Source organism: Salarias fasciatus, chromosome 14 (genome assembly GCF_902148845.1).
Source record: "Salarias fasciatus chromosome 14, fSalaFa1.1, whole genome shotgun sequence".
Classification (NCBI taxonomy): Eukaryota; Metazoa; Chordata; class Actinopteri; order Blenniiformes; family Blenniidae; genus Salarias; species Salarias fasciatus.
In genome coordinates, this window is record NC_043758.1 from 37,138,416 (window position 1) to 37,162,001 (window position 23,586).

A 23,586-nucleotide genomic window follows, 5' to 3' on the forward strand; every position below is an offset into this window, starting at 1 on the left:
AAATACCTGAAAATACACAACAAATAACACGATAAACAAAACTTTAAAAACACATATGCTGCGCGTACATGCTGCGCATGCACAGAACCAATTCATGTTCCGGGGTGCGGATCACAAGACAAGAGACCCGCGTGTTGAGAAAGTTGCTCTGATGAATAAGGAGATTAGGAAAAATATGCGAGTATCTAATAATGCGTCTGTTTTTTCTACTGAACTGTTGGCAATCTGGTGGGCCTTGGATTGGATCGAGCGGAATAAACCTGAGCTATCGTACATTTTTTCTGACTCCTCAGCTGCAATTCATTCTATAGCTGGTGGAATTTCAGGAGAGCGCTCTGATATAATCCTTGAAATTTTGAGCTGCTTGCGTAGAATTGAACAGTCTGGCTGTGCGGTAATTTTTGTGTGGATCCCTGGCCATTCAGGTATATATGGAAATGAAACTGCGGATAATCTTGCTAAAGACTCTCTTCTTCATAGTGAGGTGGAATATGAAATGGGCCTTGGGAAGCTGGAGTGCATCTCTCTTTTTAAAAATGAAATAGACGAACAATGGCAAACAAAGTGGGATAAGGAAACTAAAGGTAGAGTATATTTTAGCTGTCAGCCCGGAGTTAAAAATTGTAGGCCACTGATGGACATCAGACCAAGTCAAGTAAAAATTACTCGCATAAGACTGGGGCATTGTGGGCTTGCTGCCTATTTAAATGTATTAGGAAAGCATCAGAGTGGCTTGTCTCAGTGTGGGGAAGCTGAAACCATTATTCATGTATTATTTTCTTGTGTGTGTTACAGTGTGGAGAGGCGGGTTTTATATAAAGAACTATCTCAATTTGGAATAACAGTCTTTTCTTTTAAGTCGTTATTTTCTGCTGGTAGCAATTCTTGCTTGATTGACAATGCTGTGATTAAGTTTTTGCGAGCCACCAAACTCGACTCCAGAGTCTAAAGTGTGAACTGATGTTTACTACTTAACCTGAAGGGGCAGCATTGCGCTAAATCAGCGTACAGCCTGCCGGAAATCATTAGAAGAAGAAGAAGAAAGTTGCTCTGAACAGGATCAGTTCTTCTCCTCCTGATGAGGTTTGACGAGTCCGTGAGTTCACAAGTCCAGAGAAGAAGGAGTGTCGAGAAACGGCCTGAGTGTTTGTGTCTCCAGAGGAAACATTTCATCTCCTGCAGGAACAATGACTCCAGTTGAGGCTTTGAGAGAGTTTATTCAGCAGCGACTCACTGCTGCTGCTGGAGAAATCTTCACCGCGTTTCAACAAACTCTCCTCCACTACGAGAAGGAGATGAATGTTCAGGACAGACTGCTGGAAATCACAGGAGAACTTCCAGTCCCGTTCTCCAGAACAGGTATGTTAAAGTGTGGATGAACACTGAGTCTGACTGCTGGAGGCTCGTTCCATTTCTTTTGAAGCAGCAGACAGAAATGAGGCTGCAGCTGCTCTTCTGGTTCCAAGTGAAACAACAGGAGTGATTTTAGCTTCAGCGTCAAACAACATGTGTATCAGAAACGCTGTTTGCAGACAGAAGCAGTGATTTATTGAGCCTCAGTCTGAGCTAACATGCTAACTTGACTGTGGTTTCTGCAGCTTTTACGGTGAATGTTTAGAATAGAGACATTAGCAGGTCTGCCGATGGGGGACAGACCGCTGGAGAAGGTGAGGTCTGGGATTTAGCCTGCTCCAGACCATGATCAGGTCCAGGATTTAGCCTGCTCCAGACCAGGATCAGGTCCAGGATTTGGCCTGCTCCAGACCAGGATCAGGTCCAGGATTCATTTAGTCTCATCCCTTTTTCCAGTCAGAAGTTCCCGCAAGCAGAAACCAATATTCACTCTGTTGCTCTCTACACATTGTTATCACATTCAAACATTCAGCAAGATCCACTGCCAGTATTCAAACATTTGTGATATCAGTGAGTTCATTCATATTAGATTATGATCTTAGATCATAGATCTTAGATCTCCTCAGATATCTGGAGACTCTCTCAGTCTGGATCAGTTTAATTCGTTTTTAAATGCAGCCTGTCCTGTCTCATCCATCCCTCACTGTAAAACATTCTCATCCGTCTCATCAGAGACTTTGTCTTGTTTCCCTCCAGAGAGTCCACAGCAACACATTAGAAACCAGAAGACCAGTTCCAGTGGTGAGCAGGAGGAACATGAAGCTCCACACATTAAAGAGGAGGAGGATCTTGTTGAGATGAGCGTTACTGATGGTGGAAGTGAGGATTCCCACCACTCTGTGAGAGACTCCACCACCCGGAGACTCACTGCTGCTGCTGTGGAAATCTTCAACCTGTTTCAACAGACTATTGTCCAGTACCAGGAGAAGATTGATCGCCGACACAGACTGCTGGACGTCATCTTCCAACCTCAAGTCAAGTTAAACAGAATCGGTATGTTAAAGTGAGAATGAACAGTGAGTGTGACTGCTGGAGGATCTCCATCGTTATGGCTGTTTGGTTGTTGATGTGACCACAAAAAAGTCACTCCTCACACACCGGACACCACAGGAACATGGAACACAGTGTTATTTGCACACATCTGACAACTGGGTCTTTGCTGGCTTTAATCTTCAGGGGAGACTGGGGCCACATTTGGCCTGATCATCCTGTAAGAGCCTTTAAGCACACTTTGGTGTGGAAGTGTAGTAACAGCAACAGCACCGTATTCCACTTTAGGAAACGCAGCATGTCCTTTTTCCTCAAGGAAATATTTGCCAGAGCTTTAACAATGAACATTTACTGTGTAACATGAAAGTGAAACACTAAATGTTTTCACAGCGTCTCTCTAATGGCTTTAAACAAGAATATAATGAGTGTGAACAGTCTTCACTGACCTGCTATGTGTGGTTTCCCTGTGTCTTCTAAAGTCAACGACGAGCTCCTTCATCCTGCTGGTGTTCAGGAGCAAGTCACTGATCAGACTCCAGGATGTGAGGACCTGGACCTCCTCTCTGCAGGCCGTCTCCTCATTGTTGGTTATCAATCCCACCACGGCTGTGTCCTCTGCAGATTAGCATGTATGGTTTGTGTAGTGACTGGGAGTGCAGCCATGAGAGAAAAGTGAGCATCAAGTGTCATGAGGACGGAGGTCTGGGAGGTGTCAGTGTTGAGGACGGAGCTGGAGGAGTCCAGGTCTCCAGGTGTCGCATGCTGTGGTCTGTTGGGAGGAAAATCCTTCATCCTGCTGCACAGTATGTAGTTTCAGCATCGTCATCGCAGAGTCCGTGGTCAATGTAGCAGGACTTAAAGACTTCGGGCACGGTGCCGGAAATCTGGCGTCGAGATTTTTTTTCTTCTCTGTAACCGGTCATTAAGTGACAGTTCCAACTACCAGTGATACTCAATGTTTTAGCCAATCAGAGCAAGTCGGCGGGTCTTAAGTGTTTCACAATTTGGACAAAGCATCTGATTGGTTTCTGGCCGTAGAATCACTTCACTGTCTTCTCTCGTATCGAGGCAGCGCTAAATTTCCAGCGGTAGTTTGTGTAAATGGAGAAACTTTACAAAGTTATTTATCAAATCAGTCTTTCTTTTTTGCTGTCATCAAGTGACTGTTGTTTAGACAGAGCAGTTGGCCGATCACTTAGCGCCGTCCCCTCACTCGAACAGTGAAGGTCTCTGACAGGCGCTGTGACAGCTGTTACAGCAGCAGAGACGGCCGGAGTCGGACTGAGTGTGGAGTCCCAGGACAGGGTCTGTCCCCAGGTCTGGAGCCCCAGAGGACATGATCTGTAATAATTCTAAGTGTGGATCGTGTTTGAGCTCTTTGGAGAACGGAGGCGGACCGCCAGGTCAGAGCGCCATAGGCGGTGCCAGGGAGGGGCTTGGGGGTGCTTCAGCTCCCCCTGGGATTTTCAAAGCACCCCCGTCGCACCCCCCAAAAATTTCAATGATTTAAATTTTTTATGTAATTTTATTTTCAGCTGTGCAATACACATTCAAAGTAATTTTGAATAAGAAAATATTAAAACGATCAATTACAAAAAAAGCCGAAATATGCACGAGATTATGCACGTAACCTTTGACCCAACTCTTCTGTTTTTGGCTAGGCATGTTTTGTTAGCTTGGTAGCTTGCGAGGTGAACAGTTCAGAGGTGGATCGCTTTGTTTTTCAAAAATGTCTGCGGATGGACAAAAAAACTTCTGACTGTGGGGAAACAAGTCAGGCTAACTCTGTTGATGAAAATCTGGGGATGCCAGGACAAGAACAGGACCAAAGAGATGAGAAAGGGCAGCTGCCTGGCAGGAACCTGGCACTGTTGGCAATAAACTCAGACAGAACCCGAGCCTTGGACTAGGGCTGAATGATATGGGCAAAATTTCATATCTCGATATCCATGCCAGATATCTCGATATCGATACGATATATTACAATGGATTCAGTGAAAGTTAAGCATTTTTCAGAAAAATAAAAACATACAGGGCATGAAATTCGTCAAAATTTTAACAGGCCCTCCAAATTTTTTCAGCAGGTCCTCAGAAAATTTTAACAGGTCCTCACAAGTTTTAACAGGTCCTTAAAGCTATAGTGCGTAACTTTTAAATGTCTATGAACGTCCGTTTTAGCCAAGCCACTACTAGTGGAGATGACAAAATGCAGATTAAGCCGATTGGCTCCTCTAACATGTCGCGGGATTTTTCAGTATATATAATTATTTCTTTGCGTGTCGACCGGCGACATTCCCGCGCTGGCGAGCAGGAAATTACGCATTTTACGTCACAACAAGAAGGGAGGGGGAGGACGCGTGGAGGGTCTCATAGCAACAGGCTCAGCTCACAGTGTCAGGCAGACCGAGGAAGCCACATGCGACTTCAGGGTTCAGTCCGGGCGCCCCGCCCGCGCTAAGTTTTGCAGCACCCGGACAACGGAGAGGGGGAAAAAAAAAAAACCTCTCAGACGGCGAACACCGGCAGCATTAGCAGCATTAGCGGCGTTGGCAGCCAGCAGCGTTAGCAGTAACACCACACGCTACCCCCCCACCCCCCCGCCGCCAAACTCTTTTCCTGCAGGAAACACTGTACTTTGTGTGTAACACTTCGTTTTTCATCAAGAAGCAGCTACTGGAGACCAACGGACAACAAATGATTTCTGCTGACCACCACTGGGTCTTTTCATCCACTAACCTGTCGGTTACAAATTAGCAGGCACCTTGTCTCCCGTTTTAATAAGCTATTTACATTTCTGTGGCAAAAAAAAGAAAACAATAATTACCTCTTCGAAAGAATCCATCTTTTTTTTTCACCAGCTGTCATTCACGCAGAATAAAAACCGTTTCCAACTGTGATTTGCGCTGTGGAAATGCGAATCACCGTGGCAGATTGGGGGGAGGGGGGGGGCACTGGGGACACCCGAGCGTACGTCATATGGAAGCGCCGGCTTTATTGTTGTAATAACGCAGAATTCCGCTAGAGGGCGACCGAAGTTACGCACTATAGCTTTAATTTTCAATTTTGTAAAATGCTGATCAAAAACAGGATCCAACAATATTTTTTTAATTAAACTGTTGTATTTTGTTGTGCTTGTTTAGTTCTGTTTATATCTATTTGCTGCACTGTGTCTGGGATGGTATATCTTCTTGTGCTATATGGCCCACCCCAAGTTGCAAATTTATAAAATGATTTTTATTTATTTTGGTGCAGGTATGCATGTTGCTAATTGCTGATTGAAGCATCCCAGCTTTGACAAGTTCCTTTGGTGGTGGTGGCACATTAACCCTAGAATCCAAACCAGCACAAATCACATTTCATATAATGTAGTTGCACCCAATTGAAACAAAGTATTTTAGCTGAGATCCTGCTGATGGCTGTGAATGTTAGTGTAGATTCTGATTCTATTCAGTTCTTAATCTGACCAGGTTTTGTCTCTGTATGTATCAGACCCTGGAGGACCTCTCTCACTGATGTTCATGGATGTCGTTCTGTATTTGCGCCCATACCTGCAGCTGTGACTGCCTCATTCAGGGGTGGAGAACTGTAGTATCGCAGTAAATCAATAACTGTTTCGGCAGATTTGCATGTTTACAGTTCCTACTGTTTACACCCATTGCTGTCATTGTGTTCTGAAGTATTTGTTGTTTGGAGTTCACAGCAGCGCCTGAATCCAGCAGTACCTCCTTCAGTCCAGCAGAGGGCGCATTGTGATTGTTGATGCATAGTGCAGCGTGAAGCACAGAGAAGAAGAATGCAAAAATGGAATCCCAGAGTTACGAGGCGTGTTGGTTTTGATTGATTCATTAAAAGAGAAGCAACGCAATTTCATGATAAAAAAAGGACCTACTGATATGGCACCTAAACTGGCGGAGATTCCATCTCAATTGGTCCTCGCCGCCATTTTATAGGGAATTTCGCGCCCTGATAATACAAAAGGATGTAAAAAAAAAGCAGTTTTTTTTATGAGAACTCACTGCCACTACCACCAAATTCGTATGTGCAGATTCTGCAGCCGCCCTCTCTTCAGCTCTCATGTTGTTGTTTGCTTACTCTCTGCTGCGTGTAGCACATGTGAGTGTGGTCTCCGTCTCCCTCCTGCCCCTCCCTCTGATGTTTCTCATTGGCTGCCATCAGCTGTCAACCAGTAAACGAGGTTTGTGGTTGGCTGGCCTGACCTGTGCACCGGCAAGCTTACATGCAGGGCAAGCAGGGGAACTCTTGATATCATCGATTTTGAGAAACTAATGTCCTGAATGTTCATATCCCGATATCGATATGATAACGATATATCGTTCAGCCCTACCTTGGACCATGAAAAGATCATGCCTTTGCCCTAAACCACCACAACAGGATCATTGTTTTGTTATAAAGACATCAACCGGTAAGAATGCGTTTTTGTGGCGGCAGTGTTGATTAAATGTATTATGAGAATATTGCATTTATTTTGAGTTCTTGTTCATAGATGGGCTATATATTCTGGATGTGATGTAAGAAGGTCTGTTGATTTCTAAGCTGCATGTTATTTAGAATTTGGTGGACTTTGTTTGCCTTGTAAACCTGCCCCGCCCACTCCTCATCCGTTTGGATTTTGGAGATGAGCTCAGTCTGGGTAGGAGCCCATAGAAAGGGGATTTCACGCATTCCCGAAACAGTCGAGCCAATCAGCGTTGCCGCTTTTTGTTTTCAAATTTTTTTGGCGAATTCCGGTGGCTAAACCGGAAGTGACGCTGTCGCTGCGCGCATTGGAGATGACGGACTTCAACTTTAACCATCGTCTGAAAGCTGCAATCAGTAAAGTTATAGCCAAAATACCAAGCATTACAACAATCAAGCAAGAGCAACAGTCTGCTCTTGGTGAGTTTCTCACAGGAAAAGACGTTTTCGCGTGTCTTTGCGTGTAAGGAAGCTAACGCTAATGAGCTAATGCTAACCCTTAGAGAAGTGAACACATTTTGATACGTATTTGTTTTGAAGCGCTGATTGGCTGAAGTGCGCTGTCAGTCAAAGCAGTAACCCCCTGCAAGAAGTTTCAGTGGGCTCCTATCCAGACTAAGCTTAACTCCAAATCCAAATGTGGGTGAGGAGTGGGCGGGTCTGGTTTACGAGGTGAGGACTTTGTAACCAAAGCTGGAGTGTGCATGCGTAAAATGCAGCACTTTGGTGGCGCTGCTGCATGCTGTTGCTTATTTCTTCAGTGTTGTATTAAGGTAAGATTAGATGAATTTAGCATTTTAATTTAGAACCTTTAAATTGGGCTCTTGTCATTCACTTAAAAGAACGCGTTCAAACGAACGACTCGTTCATTGAACGTCACAGCACTTCAAGCGAGACCATTTCTCTTTTTTTCGCGGTAAATGTGAGCAGAGAGAGAGAGAGAGAGAGAGAGAGAGAGAGAGAGAGAGAGAGAGAGAGAGAGAGAGAGAGAGAGAGAGAGAGAGAGAGAGAGAGAGAGAGAGAGAGAGAGAGAGAGAGAGAGAGAGAGAGAGAGAGAGAGAGAGAGAGAGAGAGAGAGAGAGAGAGAGAGAGAGAGAGAGAGAGAGAGAGAGAGAGAGAGAGAGCTCTGCCTCCTGTTCTACTTTTAGAGAACCAAGGAACCTCCAGCAGACCAGCACTCTGAGAACGAAGCGTTCTCCTGGGACAGTATGGGACTAACAGCTGTTTAAGATATGATGGGGCCTGGTTATTCAGGGCTTTATAGGTTAAGAGGAGGATTTTAAATTCTATTCTAGATTTAACAGGAAGCCAGTGAAAGGAAGCTAATATTGGGGTGATACGAGGGCGTACCCGAAAGTTCCCGGAATTTGAGTAACTTTTTATTTCTGACATTTCAAAATAAAACATCACCGTCGCCTTCAAAATAGTCTCCATCCGCATTAATGCAGCGCTCCAGCAGTGTCTCCCACTTCACGAATGCGTCGTCAGACCCGTGCGTAATTGTGGCATTTGGGGCCGGCTGCGTTTTTTCTGTCACCTCCTCCACATCTGCAAACCGCCGTCCCTTCAGCTCCTTCTTCAACCTGGGGAACAAGAAAAAGTCACTGGAGGCTACATCTGGCGAATAAGGCGGATGGGAGAGGAGATTCATCTCATTCTTCTCCAGAAACTGCGTGAGGCGCAGCGCCGTGTCCGCTGGCGCTCTGTGGTGGTGGATCAACCGGCTCCACTCCGCCACTACGCTCTGCTTCCTCCTCACATCCTCACGGAGCGTCTGAGGACTTCCTGTAGTAGTCCTGATTTACAGTCTGACCTGGAGGGACAGACTCGCTGTGGACGATACCCTGGACAGCCAAGAAGCAGCTCAGCATTGTTTTCACGGCTGAGCGGACCTGATGCGCCGACATCTGGCCCTTTTTAAACCACCCGAACCACTCATGGACCTGAGTCTTCCCCAGAGCATCATCCTTGTAGGCTTGCTGCAACAAAGTGAGTGTTTCTGCTGCTGTTTTTTTCAGCCAAAAGCAGAATTTAATGTTTGCGTGCTGCTCTGGCTTCCCAGTCAATGTCGCCATTTTGGAAAAAGCGCAGACCGCAGCTGTACTCTGTTACTATAAATAGCGCCTGACAGGCGTCAGTGTCACTCTGGGAGCTCAGTTTTTTCACAGATATGCACAAGGCTTACCTGTAGCACATCTGACGGCCAGAAGTCCAAACTCATTATTAGTATTTTATGACCAAATTCCGGGAACTTTTGGGTACCCCCTCGTATATTGTAACGTTTTGCAATCCACGAAGCACCAGACGTCCCCAGGTCGTTCCAAATGGCTTTTTTATTTTACTTAGACCAAGCAGACAATCAATCAACACAGGGCTACTGTTGCGGCCATAACCCACGCCAAAACTCTCCACTCAAACTCTCTCCAACAGTCCATGAACATAACACCAACAGGCTGGCTTCAGCCACCTATCTAAACTTAGAGTGCCACCTTTAGGAACAATGGTGCAACAGCACATTTAACTGACTATTGTTGACTCAAGAGTCCTTACAACCTGTGAATTTCTAATGGTGCATTCACACCGGACGCGTCGCGGGCGTCGTCGGCGCTCGGGATGCCTCGAAGCTGACGCTTGTGACGCTTTAAACACGACGCTTGACACAGGGTGGTCACAAAGCTCGCAACGCTCGCGACGCACGTCAGTTAATTGGCGTGCTGGTGGCTGATTTCTGTTTCCAGCTATGGCGGATCGCATCAGGAGAGCGGCTTGGCTTTATTTGTTAAATAAAGCTAGACTGCGTCGTCGTCGGAAAAGTCGCTATTGGCTGGTCTGCTCCTCTCTGCTCTGACTGCAGCAGGGAGCGCTGCTGAGACTGACCGCTTGTGAGCGCTTTGGGACGGGGGAGGGGCTCACGCAGCACCCGCTGCTCATTGACGACAGCAACGAGACGTCCTGTCACGTCTCCACAGGACCAGAGAAGGTTGCTACATTTGTCGCTAGTTGCTTTTGACAAAAAAACGTCGCCAAGAGGCTTTGGAAAGTCGCCAGATTTAGCGAGAAAGTCGTCAAGTTAGCAACACTGGCTGGCCCGCATCGGTGCTCGGATCACTCGTAGTGACGTAGCACCGGAGGGATCGTCTCTGATTGGTTGACGCTCAGCGGCAGCGCGTCGAAAGTTCAGTTTTCCCAACTCTCAAAAAGCGACGCTCACGACGCTCCTGACGCCGGGGACGAGCGTCGTGGGCGTCGACGCTCGAAACGCTGGAAAAGCGACGCTCATGACGCTCCTGATGCGCCGCCCCGCCGCCCGCCGCTCCACGACGCTCGTCCACCATAGACTTTGCATAGAAAAGCGCCGCTCACGACGCTTGCGACGCGTCCGGTGTGAACGCACCATAAGAGAAAATGTTTCTCTTGCATTTGGGAGTTACGTCGCATGTCACGTTTTCCCAGGGGAGGACAAAACGCCGGGTCACATATATTAAAGGTGTAATACAGGATTTTCTCAAAGACAGCCAAACGTCTGTTACTCACTTTTTGAAAACACGCATGCACCAGACCATCCTGCCTCCTCGATGGCTTCTCCAGAGGAAACGCCTATCAATGGCTCATCTTCTCCGGGCGTGCACGGCTCTGTTTACAGTTTCTGCGATCGGCCTCGCTCATAAAGCTTATTTTCCGAAACAGTTACAGTTTCATGGTGTCAGACCAGCCTGCAGGTGTAACGTGTTTTACACCAATTTCTGTATTGTAAAGCCAATGAAACAGAAACAAAAAAACATGTTCATGTTTCAAGTTCGTGCACTTTCAATAAAGTATTATTTAAACAACCAGTTGTCATTCATATGTTGAGGCAGCAAAGGGAGGAAATCGGTAAAAAGTACCTAAGTTACTTTTAAGGTAACTTAGTTACTTTTATATTGAAGTAATCAGTAAAGTAACTACATTACTTTTTTGAAGAGTAATCAGTAATTGGATTACTTTTTCAAGTAATCTGTGACAAAACTGATGATAGTTGACATGTGTATTTGGGGTTGCTTTATTTAAACTGAGATATTCATCCTTCCTTAGCCAGGTTTCAGTGAGGTTTAATATATCTAAATTATGATCAGTTATTAAGTCACATATAAGCAAGGATTTGGAGGAGAGGGATCGGATATTTAACAGTCCACATTTGACTATTGTGGGTTTTGGTTCTACTGCAGATTTAGTTTGACTTTTGATTAGGTTTCTAGTAGGGCTGCACAATTAATCGAATTTTGATCATGATCACGATTTTGGCTGCTGCGATTAAATTTAGATGATCGTTGCGATTTTTAAATTGAAAAAACGGGCTCTGTTGCGTGTCAAACCAAGCACTTTTTTAATCCAACAATCAGCCAACCACCAGGGGGCGACCGAGGTTAGGGCCTCATCATTACGCCGCCTAAACAGCAAGCGAGTGAACCCCGCAGACAGTACAATGTGGAGAGCAGCAGGCAGTGACAGTGCTGAGGCATCTGGAGGCGAGGAGCTGCTAGCGCCTCCTAAAGGAGCATCATCTACTGCAGCGGTCGGCAACTGGCAGCCCGATGCCACTTTTGGCCCGCGAACAACAATATCTGGCCCGCCAGATGATTTTGAGAATCTGAGGCACCTGCTTCACGGAGGCAGTAACACCGTCCATTCACCTGTCAGTATGCAGCTCCTCCTAACCCGCCTTCATTACCTGTGGAACACCTGAAACCCTCTGCGTCAGTGAACAACCTGAGCCGTGTAGCTCCTGCTGCCTTCAGTGACACTCCGTAAAAGTAGCTGCTGATGGACGCCACTGCGGTGTCTGTCAGCTGTTAGCTTAGCTGTTAGCCACCGATGAACGAGCTGGCTTTGAACGATTCCTTCATGAGATGGAACGCATCTCAACTTCTGTACCGGTGGAAAGAAGATGTAAACGCTGAGCGTCTCGGACAGAATGGGAAAAGCTGTTATTGACGGACAGTTCAGGATGTGAGCGGCGTAGCAGCGGCTTGGAGAGAAAGAGGGAATCATTGTTCTGGTAGGTTTCATTTCTGCGTTTAGCGTGGCTGTTTACTGTTCTCTTGTTGTTTTATCTTCATCTTGTTGTTCAGTGATCATCGTGTTGCTCTCAGGGGTTAGAATGCAGCAAGTGACGGTCGCTCAGCTGTGAGTCGTTCAGGTTCCAAAGTCATAATCCGGCTCTTTTCAGAACAAAGGTCTGGTCAAACGTTTGTAAAAACTCACAGTCGGCGCGTCTATATGTTTGTTTCTAAGGGAAAGTGATCGTTGACAACATTGACATGGTTCTAAATAGTTGTTTAGATTCTAATTAAAACATCTTCAGTTATGTGCGCATGCACACCAGACTTCGCTGAAGTGCTGAAGACGCACATCTTCAATTTGACACTTGTTTGTTTAAAAAAAAAGTGCAATAAAAAGGTATGTTTTACATAACATAATGAATAATCGTGATGAATAATCGTGATTACAATATTGACAAAAATAATCGTGATTATCATTTTGGCCATAATCGTGCAGCCCTAGTTTCTAGGATTAATTCCTCTACTCTTGTGAACGTGCTATCTGCTGGAGATAATAACAGAGAGAGAGGTGTGTGAAGAGAGGGCGGGACTTACCGTTAGTCAGTCAGCTGGACTGACAGCTGGAGATGTCTGGACTAGGGCTGCACAATTAATCGAATTTTGATCATGATCACGATTTTGGCTGCTGCGATTAAATTTAGATGATCGTCGCGATTTTTAAATTGAAAAAACGGGCTCTGTTGCGTGTCAAATCAAGCACTTTTTTAATCCAACAATCAGCCAACCACCAGGGGGCGACCTGAGCCGTGTAGCTCCTGCTGCCTTCAGGGACACTCCGTAAAAGTAGCTGCTGATGGACGCCACTGCGGTGTCTCAGTCAGCTGTTAGCTTAGCTGTTAGCCACCGATGAACTAGCTGGCTTTGAACGATTCCTTCATGCTCAAACATCAGTCGATGGAACGCATCTCAACTTCTGTACCGGTGGAAAGAAGATGTAAACGCTGAGCGTCTCGGACAGAACGGGAAAAGCTGTTATTGATGGACAGTTCAGGATGTCAGCGGCGTAGCAGCGGCTTGGAGAGAAAGAGGGAATCATTGTTCTGGTAGGTTTCATTTCTGGGTTTAGCGTGGCTGTTTACTGTTCTCTTGTTGTTTTATCTTCATCTTGTTGTTCAGTGATCATCGTGTTGCTCTCAAGGGTTAGAATGCAGCAAGTGACGGTCGCTCAGCTGTGAGGCGTTCAGGTTCCAAAGTCATAATCCGGCTCTTTTCAGAACAGAGGTCTGGTCAAACGTTTGTAAAAACTCACAGTCGGTGCGTCTATATGTTCGTTTCTAAGGGAAAGCGATCGTTCACAACATTGACATGGTTCTAAATAGTTGTTTAGATTCTAATTAAAACATCTTCAATTATGTGCGCATGCACACCAGACTTCGCTGAAGTGCTGAAGACGCACATCTTCAATTTGACACTTGTTTGTTTAAAAAAAAAAGTGCAATAAAAAGGTATGTTTTACATAACATAATGAATAATCGTGATGAATAATCGTGATTACAATATTGACAAAAATAATCGTGATTATCATTTTGGCCATAATCGTGCAGCCCTAGTCTGGACTGCGTGCTGGATGTTACCTGACAGGACGGAGTTTCCCAGCCTGCTGGGATGTAATCCATCGTGACGGTAGAGAGCAGGGCGGTTCCAGAAGAGGTTGAAGTTGTCGATGAAGTGAAGATTGTGAGCTGAGCAGGAATGTTGAAGCCAGGTGTTCAAGCTGAGGAGCCTGGAGAAGCACTCAGCACCCCAGAAGAGCGTTGGGAGGGGGCCGCTGATGTAGATAATTTTTACGGAACTTTGTAACAGACTGAAAAGGTCCTTAAAGTCCTTTTTGGTGAGCTCGGAGTGTCACCGCGTCGTGTCGTTGGACCCGATGTGAACAATCACCCGGCGAACGGAGGAGGGGGCGGACCGGAGGAGCTCTGGAAGTTTTGCCAGGATGGTGGGGACAGTGGCGCCGGGAAAACACCGTGCGATGGCGTTAAAGAAGTGAATATTCCGCACAATGCTGTCACCGATGATGAGTGATGTCGGGGGGAAGAGAGGCCGAGGTGGGGGCGGGGCGGTGACGTGGGTGTCCTGGGCTGGGGAACGCTCTGCCGGCGCAGTGGCGCTGCTGCCAGCGGCCTTGTCGCTGGGGCGGCAGTGGCTTCCGGAGTGCCTCCGCACTGCCTCCATAATCAGCCTCCGGCGAGCCGCGGAGGTCGAAGCCCAGGATGGTTGCTGCTGCTCCAGGAACGGTGTGAAATGCTCCAGCTCCAGGGTCACGGCGGAGTGGCGAGGCTGGGACCCAGTAGGATGGAGGGCCGTAGCGGTGTCGGGCGGCGTGGTTTCTAGATTGTTATCATCCTGGCGGCGGGCCGTGGACGCACCGTAGGATGCGGTAGCAGCTGCAGCAGGCCACGGGCCTTCAGCATCCGCCGTGTCGTCGCCGTCCTGCTGCGTCAGGGCAAGGAAGCGGTTCGAGAGGGGTAGTGGAGGTGAAGCCGCGGTGGGCCGAGGCTTGTGGCCCCGCACTACCACCTGCCCAACAACGGTACTCCGGTGTGGAGCAGGAAGGAGCGCAGGGTGCCGATGCGGCGGGGGCCATTAATGACGGTATCACCATAGATTGGTCAATCATCAATTTCCGGGCCTTATCCAACAGGTTGTCCTTCTCCCTGAGCTCATTCGACAGCCAGCGGATGTCTTCTCTCAGGTCGCCGATAATCCTCTCCACCTTAGCGGCCGGGTTGTGCGGGCGAGGTCCGTGGTGCAGCGGTTCGAGGTGCAGCGGCATGGCCATTGCTGACAAGACCTACAATTTTCAGTGTTATGATGGTCTGTCTCTCTTCCACTGTTGATTGCCTGTTATTTTACCCTCTGGTAGCTCACCAGTTACCGTTGTCATTTCAAGATACTGATTGGACTTGAGTGACTTAGACCGTCGTGAGACAGAATAGTTTTACCCTACTGATGATGTGTTGTTGCAATAGTAATCCTGGGGGTTAAAATTGGGGTGTTCTTAAATTTTTGACCGGTCGTGTAAACAAAGCCACAGCATTTATCTCACAACACCGGGCTGTGGTGGAGGAGTGGCGTGAGCGGACCATGATGAAATATTGGTGAAACTAATGAGTTTTTTGGACGATTAAAGCCGTTTTAGGAGTGGCTATACACATGCCCCATCTGCTAGACGTATACGGATGTCCGCCTCTCGATTTTGGATCTAAATTTCTCCCGAAGCACTGTTTGGATCAGAAAAGCCTTCTGGGTGAGTATATTGTTTTACTTCAGCGGTTTTCAAAGTGTGAGGCGCGCCTCCCCTGGGGGGCGCCAGAGGCTTTCAGGGGAGGCGCAGCGCGACGGAGAAGAAAAAAAAAAAAAAAACGTGTGGGATTCCGAAGCAGCCGCACAGTGTGTCCTGTGAGATTCCTCACCCCCACCTCCCGCCCCCACTTGGGATGGGAATCGAGAACCGATTCTTTTGTAGAACCGGTTCCTCATGCCTCGATTCCAAGGAATTATTTGGCGGTCTCCTTAACGATTCCACTTATCGGCTCCGCTCATGGACTCACAGCAGCTACGGTGCAGCTGCGGTCCCCTCTGGCCCTGCTACAGAGCCACGGACCGGAAGCTTTCAGCAAGGATCCTATTGTTCCTCGCTCCGGAGCCCTGCTGCTTCAGTCTAAACAGAAACAAGTCGGGGGCCAGATGGAAAGTAGATACATGGTCCTAAATCAGTGATTTCAAATCTGTGTCATGTTTATACCTTCACACTGTTTTTTGTAATTCTTCTGGTAGAATATATGACAAACAACGCGATCTAATCATTTTATGCATTAGAAGAATGAACGATGTTGTACTTACTCATTGTAGGAAAGTCAAACAACACCAAAATTGCACAAATCAAAGCTCCATGACCGGAGCGGCTGTGTTGCCAGATTGGACGGGTTCCTGCACAGTGAATATATTGTTCTACTTCATTTTATAAACAACGTGAAAGCTGTTTAAACCGTACTTATCCTTGAACAACATTTGCACCGTTGTCAGTGGTGTTGCAAACCTGCAACTTTTGGTCAAGTCCCCATGAGTCGAGAGCGTTCCTGAGTCCTTGGGCAATCAGCTCCCCTGCATGGTCGTTGGGGAAATAAGATGTCTGCAGTCTTTTGCTGCACAACATCCAGTCGTCGTTGATGAAGTGGATTGTGAGGCTTATGTATGGGTACATGGCGCGACTTGACCACATATCCGTGGTGGTTGCGTAATGTTTAATGTGCTGGAGCTCTTCTTCAATTTGACTTTGGACCTCATGATGCAGTTTGGGCATTTCCACCTCAGTGAAATATTTGCGACTTCGAACTACATAGCGTTGGTCAAGTGTCTTCACCATTTCTATAAAGCCTCTTCTTTCAACCATTTGGAAGGACACCATGTGATGCGATGGACTTTTTTTTAGCAATCCATCGCTGGTTCTTTTTGTCATAAGGCGAACCTTTAGCAAATGCCTGAGAGATGGACAGTTATTGGTGAGTAGTTTGTCTACCACTTGAGGACTGACCTTTCCTTACATCGCACTGTAGTCTTCTTTGGCTTTCTTCATATTCTACCACATGTTTTGTCTTCAGGTGGGAGAAAAGATTACCCGTGTTTCCTTGTTTTGCGATCACTGTCGCCCGGCATATCTTGCAAATAACATTTTCTTGCTTAGTATCCATTACTTTGAAGCCAAACCATGTCCAGATTACAGATGTTGCACCAATCTTTTTCACAAGCTCTTCCTGTGTCTGTTCACTGGTTGCCACCATTGCTGTTGTTGTGTACTTCTTGCTCGGGGAACCGGGCATCTAAAAAGTTGCATTACTGCCATCTAGAGGATGTAATGTGCTATCGCGGTTGGGCGGGATGACCAAAATCCCTACCGTGGGTCAAATTTATATTGCATACGGTTTATACTGTTCATACAGCCCACCCCTACTCTGAACTTAGAGCTGACCAAGCGCAGCAACCCCCGATCATGGCTCTGCCACACAGGCTTGTACAGTAGGCTCTATGATGGGTGCATCACTTCACCTGCCTCTCTTCTTCCCCTGATGTGCCCATCCCTCTGGAACAGGGTCAGTCTGGACTCTTCAGACCACATGACCTTCTTCCTTGGCTCCAGAGTCCAATCTTTACACTTCCTAGCAAACTGAACCCCTTTTGTTTCTGGTGAGCCTCACTGATTGATGGTCTTCTCAAGGCAACACAGCTGTTCAGTTCAAAGCTTGAACTGTAGAAGTAATGAAACTAATCTTTTACCTTGTTCTTTTTTTGTCCCTCCAGAGCTCCAACAGCACCGTGACTGTAGAGAGGAGCAGGAAACAAACTACTGTCTAGAACAGGAGGAACCAGAACCTCCAGAGATTAAAGAGGAACCAGAAGAACCAGGACTTCTTCAGTTTCCAGAGGACCAGGAGGAACCAGGGCCTCCAGAGATTGAGGAGCACGAGGATCTCGGTACCAGCCAGACGGGAGCGCTTCCTGTTGTGACGCTTGAAAGTGAAACCTTGAAGGTTCCTTCTGTTGAGGAGCAGAGTGACCAGAGTGAACCAGAAGAAGAACCAGACACTGAGCAGCTCCTCTCTCAGGACTCTGAAGTCCACCATGAGAACAAACTGACTGACTTTCCAGTTTCAGAGAAGCAGGCTGAATGTGAGGAAACATGTGGTGAACCTGTCCGTAAAAAACCAAAACTATGTCAGAAGGTGAGAACGGTCACTGATAAGAAGAGAACTTGTGACACATGTGGAAAAAACTTCAGTCGACAGAATTTGTTGGTCCACATGAGGACTCACACAGGTGAGAAGCCGTATTCTTGTGACTCATGTGGAAAAAGCTTCACACGACAGAGGTCTTTGTTGGTCCACATGAGGATTCACCGAGGTGAGAAGCCGTACTCTTGTGAAACATGTGGACAAAGCTTCAGTCGACAGAGTTATGTGTTGGTCCACATGAGGACTCACACAGGTGAGAAGCCATATTTTTGTGAAACATGTGGAAAAAGTTTCAGTCAACAGAATTCTATGTTGGTCCACATGAGGATTCACACAGACGAGAAGCCGCACTCTTGTGAAACATGTGGAAAATCTTTCAGAAATAAGAGCCACTTGTCTAGCCACATGAGAACTCACACAGGTGAGAAGCCGTATTTTTGCGAAACATGTGGAAAAAGTTTCAGTCAACAGCGTTCTTTGTTGGGCCACATGAGGACTCACAGGTGAGAAGCCATATACTTGTGGAACATGTAGGATGAGATTTACTCATCGTCGTTCAGTGCCGCACCACCTTAAAAGTCACAAATAGATGAAGCCATGAAAGACTTTTTGGAGAGCTCATTCAGGAAGTTCAGCTTGATCCACAAACCACCAAAGAGCATCCAGTTCAAAGGATATGTTACACATTCAAACAATTTTGAGACGAGATCCACCTTCAGTAATGCTTTTATGTTCTGCCACAAACGTGAAATTTCAAGAAATGGAAATAAAATGTTGACATGAATTCAATGGGTTTTGTTCTTCAGTGTTTCTTTTTCCTTTAACACGACTGTTAATTTGTTTTAATTTTCTTTCATTCTTCATAGAAAAACAAAATGCTTTTTGCATACCTGCAACTAGAGCTGGGCGACATATCGAATTAATTCGATTTTATTTTTTCCATCGATATGAAAAAAATTTAATCTCAACATGGAGTTTAATGTTTTCTGTTCCTCCGCCATTTTTAGCGGGCGCATGTAATACACACAGTTGCCATACCAGGAGGACTGGGGCTGTAGGACAAACTACAGTCAACGTTCTCTTACAAATGATTTTTCAACAGGGCCTGAATTCCTGCCTCTGCTTTCGCCTTGATGTAATCTTTCCGGTGGTCTTCTATGTATGACATTTTGAGCCGCGGATTGACAAGGAAGGTCATCAGTGGGAGTATCACTATACTTTTATTTAAGTCGCTACTGTAGAATGCTCCTCTTCACACAAAATGACTTTTACTTAGCGCCAAAAATAAACTATTACCATGTTAATGCCAAAGCTGGGGTTTAGACTAGCTAAAAAAGCATGATACAGCCCCTTTAAGTGCTGTAGAATTCTCCTCTTCATTTGCTTTGTTAGATCTGCGTCATCCTCAGCTGAATCCAGAACCTTGTTGTTAAGGACATGAAGGACAGGTTTAAGATAAGACACACTTACATAGTCTTCACCAGAGAGTGCATCAGTGGACTGGGAGCCTTGTTCACTGACTCCAAGACATCAAGGTTCTGCCAAGTAGGCACCAGGTGCCTGGTTTTTTTTCCTGCCTTCAGGACCTGTGTGATTGCTTTTTCCTGCTCTAGCACTCACTCAGTCATCTGTTGCCATGAGCCCCATCTTGTTGGGGTCTGGGATGAGGTGGTGAAAAGGCAGGTGTAGCTCAGCCTGGGCTTTGGCCAATGCCTTCTTCCTCTTGTGTGTGTGAGAAAATGCGCTGACAGTTTTCTTACACACCCCAACTGCATGCTCAATCCTGGGCTCCTTCACACTCGCCTCTGTTGACAGAATTGTGAGATAATATTAGTTTTCTGAAAAAATTAAAAGTTAAAAAATCACAACAGAGTGCATCTAGATCAGGGATGGGCAACTGGCGGCCTGCGGGCCGAATACGGCCTGCACCCTCACTACATACGGCCCTTAAATTAATTTTTGAAAATGATAAAAACGTGTCTTTTGCTGCACTGATTCAGTTTTAATAACATACTTTGGCCACCAAATGGCACTGTGAATGGAGATGCCCTTCTTTCCAGTGGAGTTCTCCACCGGTGAGGAAGAGCGAGACAGAGCCATGGCGAAGGACAAGGGAAAAACAAAACCAGACCGGGAAAACCGTGTCTTTCAGGTTAAATGGGAAGCAGAATATCTGTTTACACTGTTACTCAGCTGGCCCTCCTGCTCCTGATACAAAGCCGCACCAAGCCCAGTCGTGCTGGCGTCAGTGTATAAGATATATGGCAGTTTCAGATCAGCAAAACCAAGGACAGGGGAACTGGTCAACTTCTCAATGAGCGTCTCAAATGCAACCTGACAGGCTGACGACCATCGCTCTCCGAAAGGCTGTTTCAGGTCCTGGGTTTTACTCACCTACTAGACCTCTTTTGGGCTCTGGAGGTAGGCGCATAACCACACGTCAAGTCATTTAGCGGCTTTGCAATGGTGGAATAGCCCTTTAAAAACCTCCTGCAGTATCCAGCAAACCCCAGGAAAGATTTAAGCTCCTTTAAAGCGATACTTCAACATTTTGGCAAATTGGCCCATTTAGCGCAATTCCTTAGTCATTTCGAACAGCATACTTACTGTTTTTGTGAGGGCGAGCTGTTGTTTATCCAGAGGTGAGTCGGGGAAGGTTTTCGGGACGGACACAATGGAAGTGGATGGTATTTTTGTTCCCCTCGTCAAACTCATCAAATTCAAAATCCAACAACCCCAAAACACTTTGGTGGACACGTTATAATCCGCACATTCACTACGCTGTGGAACACCAACAAATAATATTGTAGCATTACGACACTGAAGCAAATACTGGGAACTACTTTTTCTTTTGAAATCACTACGCCCAGACGCCATGTTTAGTAAGTAGTTCCGTCTCAGCAATCTTCGCATAAACAACTCAATCTGGTAATTTTGCATTAATATTTCACAGCGTAGTGAATGTGCGGATTAAAACACCGAACACACCAGAAACACTGTGGTGCTCCGGGTTTGTTTTCACTCCAACATGGCGGTGACATCCCAGCATGCATTGCGAGGCCAGGTGTGTGATGTCAGCTGCAAATACTCTATAGTCATCGTGGGGACCGTTTAAGTCTCTAAAGGTGTGTGTCAGAGGAAGAAATGCACATACACACCTTTCATTACTTAACTGATCCCCATGGAAACCATGCCCATCCCCCATGTTCACCGTGGGGACAGCTAAAGTCACCAAAACTGTGTACCAGCATTCCCTCAATGATGAGGATGACTTGGTGTTAGCGGTGTACTGGGCTCTCAAAGTGGCTTTGTCATTCCTTCACTCCATGGTGCTGAGCTACTCATGGAGCCGCAGCTGCACTGGGGGAGAATGATGGAAGTGAGGTTGCCAAACTGCTCCATCAGCTGCTTCAACCACCGCCAACCACTCATTGTCACACTGCATCCCCCCAGGTCTCCTGGTGTTCTCTAGTGGTCTCCCATCCAGGTACTGATCAGGCCTGACCCCACTTAGCAGCAATTCTGAATCTGGGAATCCACTTGAAACTTTAATGAAACCAATTTGATTTTGTTAGGATTTTATTTTTCAATGTGACTTTAGAGTCATTTGTATATTGGTCTAATTATGAAAAAAAATGCTGTAGTAGATCCATTTTAAAATCAATAACTACAGAGGTAACTGAGGACATGCAGCGAGCACCTGTCCGCAGACAGAGAGATGGAAACCGAGTAAGTACATTAAACTGACATGTTTAGTTGCAGTCCGTTTAAATCACACTGTTAGGAGATTGGACATTGTGTGTATTTTTTCGCTTTGCTAGTTTTGTACCTGGGGGTTCACATCAGTGACGACCTCACATGGACTCTTAACACAACACAGGTGGTGAAGAAGGCTCAACAGCGGCTGTATTTCTTGAGGAGACTGAGGAAATTTGGTATGTCAGCCACAATCCTCAGCAACTTCTACAGCTGCATCTCTGAGTCCATCCTGACCAACTGCATCACTGTGTGGTACGGAGTCTCCACTGTGAAGGACCGCAAACGCCTGCAGAGAGTGGTAAAGACTGCCACAAAGATCACCAGGACTCCTCAACCCTCTCTGCAGAGCATCTATCATCGCAGAGTCCACAGGAGAGCTGCCTCTATCATTAGGGATCCCACTCACCCCCAGCATGGACTATTCTCTCTCCTACCTTCTGGTCGGAGGTACAGGAGTGTGAAATGCAGAACCACAAGACTTAAGAACTCTTTTTTCCCCAACGGCCATCAGACTCCTGAACCACTGAACAACAGCCCCCCCTCATGGGCATTGACCTACAATCTGCACACATGAATAATTCGGTGCTACTATTTATGTGAATCGATTGCACCTCATATTAATCGTCTTCACACACTGCACGCATTTTTATAGTGCTGTATTTATGTACATAGCATTTAGCCCATACTTATAGTGTTTCTGTCTATTATACAGATTTTTTTTTTATTTTATTTTATTCTATTTTATTTTATATTTATTTTTATTTATTTATTTATATTTCATCTCGAAAGCTCATTTTACTTATCTACTTTTGGCTTTCGGCATCCATTGTGGGCAGCAAAGTAAGAATTTCATTGCCCAGGGAAACGTGTTTCTTTACTGTGCATATGAACTAAATCTTTGAATCTTATTGGTCCAGTGTGGACATAAGCACGGCCGACATGTGGGGTTGCTGTGACGGTAAAGGCTGGGTTTTGACATTGCTACAAGCCTGAAGTTAAAACCTGTCTCAGTGTAATGCCCCCCAAAAAAGTAACACTGGAAATTCACACTCCTCCATTTGTTTTATTGGGTTAAACGTTATTTTAAATTCTCGTTCATATATTAGTGCTACAGTCAGGTTAACTTACTTAATTGAAATATTATTTTTTTGTCTGACTACTTGATTTGTTGCCATAAAAATCTAAATACTTCAATGTTTACTGAAATGTCAAGCTGCAGCCTTAGACTAATCTGCAGACAGATAAACAGAATGATTGCTTCAAGGGTTGTGTTGCATCAAGTATAAGGAAGAGGTTCAAGGAATAAATCTCTTTTCACTGTCACTGGCTGACAAAACCTTCACTCGGGCTGGTAAATCTTCCAGTAATAATCTAAGTGAGGGAAGGAGATCCTTCTGTCACTGTTGTGGGTTTCAGTATAGATAATTTTTGTCATCTTCACAGGAGGTAGACTATGTAATTTTTTTATTGACCAACCTATTACACTGATAATTGTCATCGCTGACCTGTGAAATGATTGATATTATCACCAGAAATTATCAGTCAGAGGTTCTTTGGGTTTCTCCTACTGCAGACAGACAGGACAATACGTCGGACTCGAGAAGTGATTTAAAGGCCTTCGAGCACACCCCAACAAGTGCTTAGCTAAGCACATGGAGCACATGGAGTACCAACACACCCAGGCACACGTAAGACCAGCTGTGAAATAGGTGGGATTTTAAATGCAATGAGCATTTTGGAAAATATGCTGTTTATGTTATGCACCAACAAAATCATGTATGTTTGGCTTTAATGTGCATGTGATGATAGCATACATCTATCTTTCTTAAGTTTTTTTCATTGTGCTGCATAACACACTTTTAGCTAGTGTATTTTATTTTATTTTTTCATCATTTGGGCAATGTTTGTCTAGTATTTGCATGGAAGCAACACTTGTAGTTAGTTACGAAAACAGACTATGCCTTATAGCATGTTATCCTGCTTCTACGCCCCTGCTGGTGTGCTTTGGCTCGGCTCAGCCGCTCTCCTGGACCGGACCATCGAGCGACCCCGGGTCCACATCAGGCTGCCAGGCTGATTTTAATTTGGTTTTTGCGTTTTTTGTCGACGTCTACACT

At 45.8% G+C, this 23,586-nt stretch overlaps 1 protein-coding gene across 1 annotated transcript in view; it reads left to right on the forward strand.

Moving 5' to 3' along the window:
* The first annotated feature begins 1,069 nt into the window (after positions 1 to 1,069).
* LOC115400067 (zinc finger protein 436-like) overlaps positions 1,070 to 23,586 on the forward strand; it is a 38,894-nt gene continuing 16,377 nt past the window's right edge. The window contains exons 1-3 of the mRNA XM_030107718.1: positions 1,070 to 1,359; positions 2,110 to 2,406; positions 17,280 to 18,213. Of these exons, the coding sequence (XP_029963578.1) occupies positions 1,188 to 1,359; positions 2,110 to 2,406; positions 17,280 to 18,213 (1,403 nt within the window). The 5' untranslated portion in view covers positions 1,070 to 1,187. The remainder of the gene's footprint in view (positions 1,360 to 2,109; positions 2,407 to 17,279; positions 18,214 to 23,586) is intronic.